This window comes from Paralichthys olivaceus, chromosome 10 (genome assembly GCF_024713975.1).
Source record: "Paralichthys olivaceus isolate ysfri-2021 chromosome 10, ASM2471397v2, whole genome shotgun sequence".
NCBI classification, from domain to species: Eukaryota; Metazoa; Chordata; class Actinopteri; order Pleuronectiformes; family Paralichthyidae; genus Paralichthys; species Paralichthys olivaceus.
The window spans coordinates 20,551,483-20,564,832 of NC_091102.1; the positions used below are offsets into that span (position 1 = coordinate 20,551,483).

The 13,350-nt window shown below is 38.6% G+C and overlaps 1 protein-coding gene across 15 annotated transcripts in view; it reads right to left on the bottom strand.

The window, feature by feature from the left end:
- The window catches only part of tns1b (tensin 1b), a 165,122-nt gene that overhangs the window by 89,853 nt on the left and 61,919 nt on the right, over positions 1 to 13,350 (bottom strand). For all 15 annotated transcript variants that reach the window (XM_069532451.1, XM_069532439.1, XM_069532435.1 and 12 more), the window contains one exon: positions 6,145 to 6,182. Coding sequence is in view for 14 of the 15 variants with exons in the window: in XM_069532439.1 (XP_069388540.1) it covers positions 6,145 to 6,182 (38 nt within the window). In the remaining variant the exon portion in view is untranslated. The remainder of the gene's footprint in view (positions 1 to 6,144; positions 6,183 to 13,350) is intronic.

Here is a 13,350-nt window from a genome sequence, read left to right on the forward strand (position 1 = left end):
ACAAACGCTGCCATCTTGTCTGTATAGTAGCGATTGGGAGATGGAGTAGAAACGTCCCATCTGTACATGAGCTTGCTTGGAGTCAGTGTCAGCGGCCAATCATGACGTTTCACGACATCAGATAACTAATTAAAACCAAACTAACCAGGAAAAAAAAGCCGCTTGAACAAACATTATTCTGATGAGAACATACCTAAAATGACAGACTATCTTTGAGAAAATGTAATTTGAACTGTACTTTTTAATATTATAAGCTATTTTAGAATCAACTAATTTGTAAGTAAAGATATCGTGGAGCAATGTTGACCTGAGCAGAGAATGATGTCACATTCCGTCTGTGTTTTGATCTGTCCATTCTTTGTTTTGGTGGCCAGTTCAGCCACGTCCTCCCTCTGAAGCCATTGGCCCTTTATAAACTAGGATTATGGTTACGAGCTATAAATGGACAAATAAATAAAAAAGGTGGGTGCAGCTCTAGAGAAAGGTCAGAGGTCAGGGTGAACAAGAGTCCTCAGAGCTGGTGGGGAATTTTTTTATTATTTTCCAATACTAAATCCTTGTAGTTATTTAGGCTTCATCCAAAGACTTGCAGTAAAGGATGGTATCTCGTGACTCTGCCTGGCTTCATACAAGTGTTGACCACCAGACAGCCACCGTAACCTGCCACAGTTAAATAAATCCCAGCTGTGTTCACCAGGTGAGGGGACGGCCAGCTCCAAACCTAATGCCTCTCTCAAAAACCCTCTTCACATGTGTGGATACAGCTGTTTGGATGTGTCAACTACTTGGAGGCAATAAATAATAAAAGATTGATGGTTTGCGTTGTTCTCAGCTGCGCCGAGGACTTTATATCTGCAGGTGATTGCTCAGAAATGTTAGAAATGTTGGACCACTGTAGCTACTGACATGCACACAGTGCTGGAATCACTGCGTCTCTAACCTCAGTGGTATGCAGTATTTCTGGAAAAATGTATACATTCATTTCCAATGCAATACTTTTTTTAGAATATTTTAATGATGGAAAAGAGGCCAAGTGCTGAAATCTAACAGGAATATATGTTATTTAAAACAATCTACTGTTTAAATGTCTACCTTTAATATACTGATTTGTGTTATTGTTGTTGCTATGACCAAGGTTTTCATATACATTTGTTTGTTTGTTTGTTTGTTTGCACGATTAAGCAAAAACTATTAGACTGATTACCACAGGACTTAGTGGAAGGATGTGAGACATGTCAGAGAAGAACCCATTAAATTTGGGTGCACATTCGGATCAGGGGACAGATCCCAGTTATTTTTTTTTTTCACTTTCTTAAAGGCTGGGAGACATGGCATTTTTCATCATCTCAGAGAATAATTGATGGATCTTGATGAAAGAAGAAAATCAGACTGACTGATATTTATCAGTGTGTATAATTTGTTGCAGATCCAAATAAAAATAATCCAGATCGGGTACATTTAAATGTGGTTTCATAATTGGGCCTTGGCGAAGATACAGCATGTGCTCTTCTGAAAAAATACAAAAATTGCTTCTTCATTTTGGAGCAGAGAATGAAAAGCAAACCGAGAGAAATCTCTTTTACTCATGATCAGGTTTTACTCAGCACCTCGTTCCTGTGCAATGCACATTAGTCCATAACAGGGAAATTGACTTTTGTTAAGACCACAGGGCAACAGCGGTGAAAAAAACAATCAAGTCAGGAAATGTGATGAATGTTCTCCATTAGGACTCAGATGTTGGTGTACCTGATATAAAGGCCACAGAGACGCACAATATATTGTATATTGTATGTTTACACTGTATGTGAGACCACGTTGCTTTCCAACACAAAGGGAAAGTGAGTGCACAAAGCAGGGAAAGGCTGCCGTCGATTTGTGAAAGATTAGAATGTAGGGTCACTATACAATATACTATGTTATATACTATAGAGTATAGGGAACTTTACCAAATCTACTGATGTTGCATTTTTGTACAGTAGGTGGAGACTGGCTGCTATTACAGTGTATGACTGAAATTAGCGTGAGCAGACTATAAGCTCTTAAGTAGTCTGAGGTTTTACCTTTCCTCAATGCTTTCACAGCAGTTCAGCAGGAAAATCCCAGACATCCTGCCTCTTTCCTTTTTAGAAGGGAGTTTGAGCAAAGAAATATGATGTGACAGCGTCAAGAAAGACGAATGGAAAGGGACTGTATATAAAGTGCAAATGTAAAAGGATTTTGGAAAAATTTACTTTTGAAACTATTTGTGTCTTGTTACTCCCGAGGTGATCTAATACAGAGTCCTGTCCTCACCCAGAAGTGAAATTTTACTGACAAGGTTGAAAGCTTTTTTCACATCCAGTTGTGAGTAAACACACTGAAGGTTGAGGACCCATGTGCAGGTCTGACCATTTGTTTGCAGTGAACAGGTTAAATATGGGCCACATATTAGTCTTATTCCCAGACAGAGATTTATTAGTGTGTGCGTGGGAGAACTGTCCCAGCTTCAAGTTATTACAAAGAGATTCCTGACAGAAGATCATACTGTGTATGACTGACAGTCATACAAAAGAGCTTAACCTGGTTTTTAAGATAAAGTCTCACAGGCCAGACTGTGTGCCAACAGTCATCAGGCTTGACCCTGGTGCAGTCACTCCCTTGTTTTTCATCTCAGTCCTCTGAGCAAATTGCTTCCTGCTCTGACATTTCTGGTTGAAATGTTTAGAAAAAGGAAATGCTGCTGTGATTTCTGGAGATGGAAAGTTTCACTTTTGTACATAAAGACAGCAGCGAGAAGGAGGAGGAGGAGGTTATTGTAGTTAGTTATTGGACATAACACTAGAGTCTTCACCCCTCACCTCACCCTCTCCTTCCAAACATGAAAAAGAACCTGTGGTAGCTTCAGTTGTCATAAAAATTCAAAAGGTGTTTAGTTTGTCCAGTCAGGACTAATGTAAAAAACATGGCGGCCTCTGTAGAGAGGGTCCCCTCAATGTAAATATAAAGTATTTGAATATAAAGGGCCTTTTCTGGGCTAAAGAAAACTACAATTCATACAATTTAGATTAAACAAACTACTGAAAACATCATGAGAATTATTCTATTAAATTTCTGCCAATAGTTCCCTCTCACCTAAATCTAACACACTGGACCATTAAGTCCTATGAGGGAAACTGTGATTCATGGACATGGGCTATACAAATACAATCTGATTGACTAATTTACATTTCACTATATTACATCATTTTCTGACTTCATAGTGATGTCATGATGATGTCATCCCTACCATATGATCATACTTTTTTTTTTTATCTATATAAGCTTTTGGTCGTGTCTACCTGGAAAAATGCATGTTTGAACTATGATGTAATTTTCTGACTTCATTCTGATTTCTTCATGACTTATCTGATGACACATGATGGGGAATTATTTTTGGGTGAGTTTAGGGATGTCAGTAGATAATGAAGCATGAGATGATCGGAGTTCACCATCACAGTCATCTTCTCCTGGTTAGGACTCAGTGGTAGTAATTCAGGAGGTTCTTACTAGGAGCTAAATCATCAAAACAACAAATAAAGTAGTTTAATATTAAAAATGTGTTATTGTCCAATGCTGTACAGTGGACACAGGATGTCTTAGAGGGGCGAGCTAATATTTGTTTCACTGATAACTTTACATCCAGACGTTCAGGAAGTGACAAACTGACTCATTATATCAGCTAAATAATTCACATTAAAAGACAACGTGACTAAAGTTTGATTACAATGACCATGGTCCAAAGGTATATTTTAAAAATGTGTTAAGCATGGAGAACTTTCCTGGGAGACAATCAAAATGCATAAACAAAGGGTGTAAACGACACCAACAACCGAATGAAACAGACCACAACCTTGACATTAGAATTATGGATTTCTCTAGGTAAGAATTGGTGGAAATATTTTAAATAACAAAACCCCAAAAAATAAAGTAATTGGCAAAAAATGACAAATAATATCTTTTAAAATGGCACAGCTCTCAGTGATCAGAGCAGCACTGTACTGTGACAGCATTGAAGAGAAAAATGATCTTATGCAGTAGTTCTCAAACTTTTTACACCATGAACCACCTAAAATATAAGGCACTCCCATTACCACTGTTATGACCAACATTAAAATACAGTAGCATAGGCCTAACCTATGCAGCTACAAACAGCTCACACAAGAGGAAGGTTTACTCCTAATTAGAAAATGATTTATTGTGGACTGTTGTCTGCCACTGCCACTCAAGGTGTAGAGCTAGAGCTACCACACACAATAGTGTATAGATATAGATGCAGCTCCGTCAAAACTCGCTCAGTCTCCCCCAACTTAACACAACTGTAGAAACTTCTAGTGATCATGTTTGTCCTGAGTTACATTCATCACTATGGGCAGTTGATTATATAAAAGAATTGTGAAGCTCATTTATGATCCTAGAGGGAAAAGAAACAGTGCAAACACAGTCCACTGCTGTGTGTGTGTGTGTGTGTGTGTGTGTGTGTGTGTGTGTGTGTGTGTGTGTGTGTGTGTGTGTGTGTGTATGTGTGTATGTGTGTGTGTGTGTGTGTGTGTGTGTGTGTGTGAGTGTGTGTCTCTCTCTCTCTCAACTGAAGTCTCATGACTTGCTACAGTTTAAAGGTTTAGTTGTTTGTCGCCACATTATCAACACTGATCATCACATAATGATCGATACTTTAATTAATGAGTAAAATCTTTATTTAGAGCAGCGCTCCCATTCTGTAAAAACTGGCGGCCGGGCTGTGTGCCTTCTCTCGGCTGTGGAGCTATCTGCGATCTCTGCGTCTTCCGCATTCTGAGAGAGCTTGCGTAATCTTTCTTAAGAAAAGCAATTGATTTACAACATGAGGGGAGTCAAAGAGATATGAGACATGATGATATTACAGACTACAGTTGTTGATCTTACACTGTCACATGAAACAGATTATTATACTACACACAGCAAAGTGCTTCTATAGCCTTAGGCTATAGAGAACTTTCCAAACAACTGCTGTAATGTGTAGGTTTGTAAACTGAATTATGGCAATAAAAAATCTTTACATTTCAAATCAATCAATCAAGTAAATGTGCCATGAAAATGGTGATGATAACATTTTGAACAGAATATTATTGTATTTTTAATAATATATTTTCAATGTCAAGAAATATTGAATTCACTCATTTGGAAAATACAATTAAAACACTGATTTCTAAATGGACACGTATCCACATGCATATCTTTTGCATTTATATTGAAATTATTAGGGTTTTAATTTTGTGTTTTTTAATTTTGTGAAATTTTAACATTTCAAAATAAACTTGCAGGGCTTTCTACCCCGTCCTTAAAAAAAGAAAATGTTTTTCAGTCATTTGGGTGAATTAATGAATTCAATCTTTCAAAACAATTGGTAGTTTCAGTGGTTAAAATTGCAACATGAGGAGAAATGAGCAACAAGACTTGTAATTTTGTCTAAGTTCAGGCCTGTCCTACAAGGTCCAAAGCCCACCCCTCATATTTAGTATGGCCTGTCTGCCCTGCACCCCTGGCATTTCCTGTGAGTAAAAGAGGGAGTGGGCAAAGCTGGCAAGCAGCACCCATTTCAATAATGGATACCAGATGAAGCATGTGTACGTACAGTATATTGTATAGGTGCACGTGTGTGTGTGTGTTGATACTTGTGTGTAAATCCTCCTACATGGCAGTTGCACACACAAAACACACAACTATCCCTCTCTAACGATCCTGCAGAAACACCAGCTCCACTTTGTTTTTCCTCCCGTTTGTGCTCTTTACAAAATTAATCAAGCGACATCTCCGTCCAGAGGTCTTTTATTTTTAGACACCGACGATCTCCAAGATGCAAGAGTTCATCCAGTATAAACACATTCTGGTACAAAGAGCACTTGTTTAGACATTCTTAAGATTTTTATGCAGAAGATAAACTCCCAAAACTCCACCCACCTCAACATCTGCATGCTGAGGAGAAGCTGACTCCACCTTAACATAATATTTCCTCCCAATAAGCTTACATGAATTTTAAAGGGAAAGAATCTAGGAGCCTGTCTCACACACCCATTTACATGTGGACACAAGCATCTAGAGTTTTTTTCAAAACACTTGAGAGATTAAAAAAATTGTTATGACTCTTACCTTGACTTCACATTTCTTGTGGCAAGCAATTCGGCACACTGGAGAAAACAGAAAAAGAGAAGAAGAAAAAAGGAATTAGCTTTATGGTTCATAAAAATGACCAAAACATTGAGGAGGAAAATTCCAAACAGTGTGGTCCAGTTTAAATCATGACCTTGAGTAGTTGGCAAGTAGGTATGAAAAAGAAAGAGGTCCATATTCCATCCATGTGTTTGTTCTGTGGTTAAAGTCAAATATCATCTGCTCTTAGCAAACTAACCCTGGCCAGTGTTATCTCTGTGCTCTCAGGACACTGTCAAAGGCTTAATTCAATACTCTGAAACACATGGAAACTCAGTATGAGAAGACATTTGTGAGGAGATGTACTGTACCTTGAACATACAGTCAGTTACTGCTGTTCCATGTATGAAAGCACACCACATAACTTGCTCATTGTCTGTTGGCTTTTTTCATATAGACATAAAACCAATTTTATTTAAGTTTGCTAGTTCAGCAGAAGAGCCCATGTTTATCATAAAAAACTAAAATATATAAAATACTATTAATGTTTAGATGGAAGCTAATTATTGGTCATAATCTAACACTGGGCTAATTGGAATTATGATCCGATGATTGTGGAAGTCAAGAGATCACCAAGGTTATAACACTTGAGGAAGAATGTACAGTAGTACCACATTTAATTCAATATTTGTGGAAACATTTATCTTTCTGCCAAAGAGGCTATATATTTGTTTGGTTTGCAAAAAAGCTACAGGACGGTTTTACACAAAACATCAATTTTGGTGTGGATCCAAATAAATGGAGTGATCCAAGAATGTTTTCCTTTCTCGATAGCATTTCCCACAGAATGAATTCAATCTATGGCGGTAGCAGGGTTGCACACGCACAAATATCGCTCTCACAAGCAACAGATTTTGAGTGACAAGTGAATAGCATTGCATGCCACTTGTATGTGCATGCACCACTCAAGTAACAGCTCAAACAAGGTCTGACTGACTGCATGGATGGTAACAACTTTATGGATGATAGAAAATAATTCTACATATATATAAATGTATATACACACAATGCAGCAACAGAACAAAACACCAAGTTAGAGTTCTCTTATATTGTTATGACTAGTTCCTTAAGGACTGACAAACTGCTGCCAGCAACAACAAAGAAACAGCAGCCTGACATTTCCATTTATTAGTGCTATATGTGGGTTAGAGTTTAGACAAATTCATAAAAATCTAGTCGTACAGGATTACAGAAGTTGTTCAATTTACAGAATTTCCATAAAGTTCCCTGCACTGTTCTCCAGCGCTCTCTACACACTCCAACTGGGTGTACAAATAAGGGTCAACAGGGGAGAGCACCTGGACTGTCAGCTCATAAATAGTCAGATCCCGTCATGAGACAGGGAATGAAAACACAGCTCCATGCGCCCAGGCGCAGGCTTTCCAAATAAAGAGAAGACTGTATGCTTGTACTGGAACACGCTAAACCTTATGTAATGAGTTATACGCTCTCCAGCCACATTTTTCAAAGCTAGTGTAATCTGAAGTGTGATTAGTTGTGAAGACACTGATATGAAGCTGGGATGTGGCCAGTCCTCACACTGTGAGAGAGTGAAAATCATGTCTGTGTTTGTGTGTGTCCTCAGTCTCATGTTTCATGACCACTATCATCACCGTTTTCTTTTTTGCCTCAGATATACAGCAGGTCTGTGCCTCTCAAACACTGTTCTCTCTGATTTACAGTGTGTCTCTTAATAGCAACAACAAGTTCCCTTGTTCTTGAAACCACATGCTTCAGTATAAATCACCATAGATTCACCCTCTGTGTGTTCTAACAGGCCATGAGGCAACCTAGATACACACACAATAAATGGAAATCCATGATCAGATGCAAATTTGACCAGGGCAGGATTACATGACAACTTATTTGGGAGATGTTGGTTAACCCGGGCCATTAATGTATCCACTTGATATGTGTACAAAGATGAGAGAAGTGAGGATTAAGAGAGACTGGAGGATTTGTGTTTAAGATTCCTGAACAAAAATTCGATTGCATATGCTGGGATTTTCATTCCCTCTCTTCGGGTGAGTTTCTGACACTGCAACAGTGAACAAGGACAGTCACTCAAGTCAGCTCACACTGGGCTGTTTCAACATGTACCATAAGGTCAGACTGACACACTCCAAATTTAGGTGCGGCCCGTTTGACCACGGAGATAGGAATGACGGCTTGACCACAGTAACCTATCCTCAACCCACTCTCCATCTCCTACGTCTTACTGTCAGATCTTCTGAGCAGGCAGAAGTCTGTCGACATCACAAACTATTCCACTGCACCCAATGCCACCTCCGGCAAGATGCCATCCAACTATTTGTAAATCCGCTGCTGACTGTAGGTTGATATCGGAATGAATATTTGAATGTAACATATAGTAAAGGAGACTTTGGCTCCTGTGTTTGGGTTAATTTGAAAGAAACGTGCAACACATTTCAGTGAAAAAGGAACAACTTGGACCAGAATTCAGAAACAGGTGAGGTGCACCAACTATCGACCAGCTATTTAGTTAAATGGACTTGGGGAATAATGATATTATAATAATAATATTTCTGTTTTTCCTCTCCTGTTTGTGTTTGATGTTCATCATAAGCTTCTTTAGCTTTGTTGTAACTCCGCAGCATCACATTAACCATAAATAGCTTTTACCCTAAAGTTCAGGGTCAAAGGTTAAGTGTTAGGAGCAGCAGGTCTTAAATCTTATCCAGCAGAGATTCACTTTTCTTTTCCTCACTTCAGGAATACCAGCAATATTTATTCATTATGGCTCCTGCACTAATAAACCGGTGGACAAGAAGTGTATTTATGCTAAAACTGAGGAAAGTGAGAAGCTTTCTTTTTTTCAGCAAAATGTGTAATTACATCATACATTTAGTTTCTATTTCAGCACTCGAAGGACTATATTTGCATCTCGGGGGTAACATTTGAAAGTCAGAATGACTTCTTAATTAGAGGCCTTCAGTTGTGGGTGGCACTGTGAAATCCTGCTGAGCTACACATTTCCCAGAGAGTTCCCATGGCTGAACGGTTTGGGACGGAGAATGTCTACAGACTGAAACGAAAATGATGGAACAGATTAGTCTGGACTAGGGATGCCGGGATTAATCAGTATTACGATAACCGCAATTTGATAATGTCACGATTTCATAACCGTAAGAATTGTAAAAACTACGATATCTGACTTTGCTGACCTGCCTCTCACGCGCCACGTTTTGTGTGTGCGAGCCACTGAAACGTTAGTTGAGAAGAGGGAACTGACTTAACTGACTTAACTGACTTATTTCCTACCACAGAAGGACACTTTAAATACTTCATCTTCATAATAACGAAATAATGTGTTTAATATTTCTTTGATTGTGAGAATAATTGAATAATCATTTGTAATGGAAAACTTGCATACGACCATAGCTTGAACTGTTTTCTATGTCTGATCAATGCTCATGTGCTGTGTTCAACAATAACTCATATAGAAACATAACTGTGCTTGCATAAGAGGAACTGCCTGGCATACGTGCAGACGGACAATTCAAAACTAGACAGACACCTTTTACTGTTTTACCCTTAACTATCAAATGCCCCGAGTGTTGCTATGCACTTGGCAGATGTAACCTCAGAGTTTATGTCCTTTCTTGATGATGAAGATCTTGTTGACCCTGATCTGTGCAGGAGCAAACTTCTTCTTTCACGCAGAAGCAAAAGCAGACAGCTTCCGGTTTCAACTAGACGACAGGTGGCTTCAGCTTTCATGCTATTACTCAGAAACAGTTGTCTCTTATGTTTCCTGTTTACCTGACTGTATACAAACCTACTTCTTTCCCTATTCGGGGTTGTTCCACTTTGAGCATTCATGCTGAGTGTGCAACCCTCTGCAGAGCTTTCTATTAAATGACCCAAAGACAACTCCAGTCTGAGAAACTCTTTATTTCGCATCTCGAGATAAATTTCCACCACAGATTCAACCTATAAAATGTCACAAAATAGGAACGAGAGCCCAATGTGATGCAGTGAAAATACTTGTTTTGTGAAAACAACAGCACAAAACCCCAAAGATAATTAAATGTATTCAGCTGTGATTGGTGGCTTGTGTCATGTTGTGGCTTCTGGAGATGGAGCAGGCCATCCAATAATCACTTTAACCTCCAATCAGGGGTTGGAGGCTTGACTCCAGACTGTGTACACAACTCTGATGGATAAGTGAGAGGCATATGTTACTACGGCTAAAAGGAAAGCAATGAAATACATATAGTTTAATACTGTAAATAAAGTATAATGTTGAAGTACATTTGCTGCTTGAACAGGTATAACATTTAAATGCTGCTAATAGTTGATAGCATAACAAATGAGCAATACTGTATATAACAATATAACGGTGACGATGTTACACCAGTATTCTGATATTAACTTGATTTAAACAATAGTCTTATAAAGACATTGACATACACTGCATTTTCTGATAAACTTAACCTGAATAAGTTCATAATCAGAATAAGTTTCCAACCGTAGTCATATTATTTTTACGTTTTAACCGCAATGTAACAGCCTATTGGAGTTTTCACAGCAGTTATCAGCTGCTTCATGACTCATGTCCCGGGTGTAAACAAGATGGAAAAATAAAAAAGAGTTGAAGCTTTTGAAAAAATTGGAAAGAAAACACCCAAATTGCTATACGGTAGTGTCGTACATTGAACTATTAGTTTTAAAACTATGCTCTGTAACATGTAAAAGAGAATATTGACGGAATATTCTATTCGCAACTCATATAAACACCATAATCTATAAAGTGTTATACTGGGGGTCAATAGTAAGAATATTGGTGTCAGTGTAAATACAGTTACTGTCAGGGTCCACTCTGCATGATCAATACTTTGAATCCATTTATTTGATATTAGCTACATGTTTTTACCTTCATGATATGCCAACTTTTACTCAAGTAAAGCATCTATATACAGTTCTTCTTCCACCACTGGAGAAGGGGTGTGCACCGAGGCTTGCACAAAGTACTTTTCACAAGATAGATATGACATAAGTCATAGGGGAATGTCCTCATGGATATGAAATCCAAACAAACATGGCTGTTTGCTTGATAAGCATTAAAACATGTGTCCAGTCCATCAGGACGATGTCCAGTGCCGTTTCCAGCACGTGAGTCCCCAGTAAACACCACTCCTGAGCCGCATGGAGAAAAAGAAGGACTTCCATATTGGGTGTGAAAGCGGCGAACCCAAGGAGCTCGGGCTAGGCTTTACCTTGTTAGGAAGTGCAGCTTTGGAGAATAAACACAAATGTTCCTGGTGAAGTGAAGGAGGAAAGGAAAGGAGGGGTGGGTGGATGTTGGAGGGGGTGAGGAGAGAGAAGATGCCAGAAGATACTGGAGCAAAAAATAAAAAAAAAAATCATCATTTGGAAGGATGAATAACAGAGCGTGAGGGCAACAACTGCTCACATCAATCATTAAGAAATGAAAAGACGGCGGGGATAGGAGTGGGTCAGAATGAGGAGATGACTAGTTGCTATCTGAATATGTGTAATATGGGGGGGGGGGGTTGACTGAAGCTGGGAGATTTCCTTTCTGTGGTCCCTTGGAATGAGTGTATACTCCCACAGGGCTGGGCTGGACCCCCTTTCAGCACCGAGCACAATCAGAGGGCAGGGCTGGAGAATTTCCTCTCCCTCCCCTCACTCTCTCCATCCCTCTCTCTCCCTCTCTTCTCTGCCTAGCATGCACTGTCACAAACACGTGAGACCCAACACGTGTACAGTGTACAAACATACACAGCACAGTACAACCACTACCTCTCCGAACTAATGACTTTCTCTCTATTTCCTACGCTGCCTTATGTTGATGTTGTGGGATTTTGAAAATGGAATATATATGTGCTGTGAACAGAGGTCACTCATCATTCTGCAGAAAAAAGTTGAATGCACTGCTGGGTTTAAATTCTACATACTTGAATGTAATCACAATATTATTACTATAGATATATCGTTTGTGATATTCAATGTTGTGTATGTTTCTTAATTAAGATAAGTGGAAATCCATTTGCAGCAGCAGCTAGTCAAAACAATGCAGAGAGTGAACAGAACAATAACAATAAAAGAGGAAAAAATAATATACACCTTTAACTACAGACAGACTGTGTAGTAAATTAACATGTTTAAAAATAGGCGGCATAGTTATATTAAAGTATTCATTCTGTGCCTTAAGTGCAATCTGATACTGTGTATATTTAGTTTACACTGTAAATATTCTGTTTACACTGTAGATATTATTGGTCTAGCTTTACTGATGTCTATATTTTAACTTACTTGCTGCTGCAATACAGCAAATTTTCCAGTTGTGGGACTAATAAAGGATTATCTTATCTGATTTAATCTCGTCTTATTCTATCTTGAGTATTGTATACGTAAAATATACTGTACATGGGGTAACATTCAAAGGACACTAATGTGTACATTTTGGACACGTCTAACCCAAATATTGGAAGTAACGGTGAACAGTGCTACATTATGAGACATTTGAAAATACCTTTCTACTAACATGTGTTGTCCGTATACATAAAGCCTGACAAACTGTACCTAAGCTCAATTGTTGTCCAAGAGTAAAAACATATCACAGAGTTTTTTAAATATGAACAATTGTGCTGTAGTTTATTTTGAGACAATCCCACACACACACACACTATTGTGCTGCATACTCAGGAGGACACCAGATGTGTACTGATCTGCAGCTGAAAGGAGTTCTCCATAAATCCACAATTTCCTACTGTTTGAATAATGTCCGCTAAAAACTACATTGCCCAGCTGTTTTAGAAAATGATTGAGTCTTTTCCTTTTTTCTTCCAGAACAAAATGTTATTCTATTCTGATCTGTTTTTAAAGATTCCCATCGAAAGCAGGAACCAATGGGCTTCAAGCTGAGAGCCAGAGGCACATCAGTGGAACTGAGATGTGGACTAGTGCTTACATGTAGCTGATCTCAATCTTTGCATGGGATTTGTTGACAAGCAGAAAAAATGAAATATTGGCAGTCTAATCCAATAAGCTCTACATACAGGTAATAAACCACGTAACTGCTCATAACAAGTCGGCACAAGACAGAGTCGGAATTGGAATTGGAGTGTTTTGTGAATTTTGCTCAGCTGCCCAAAAACA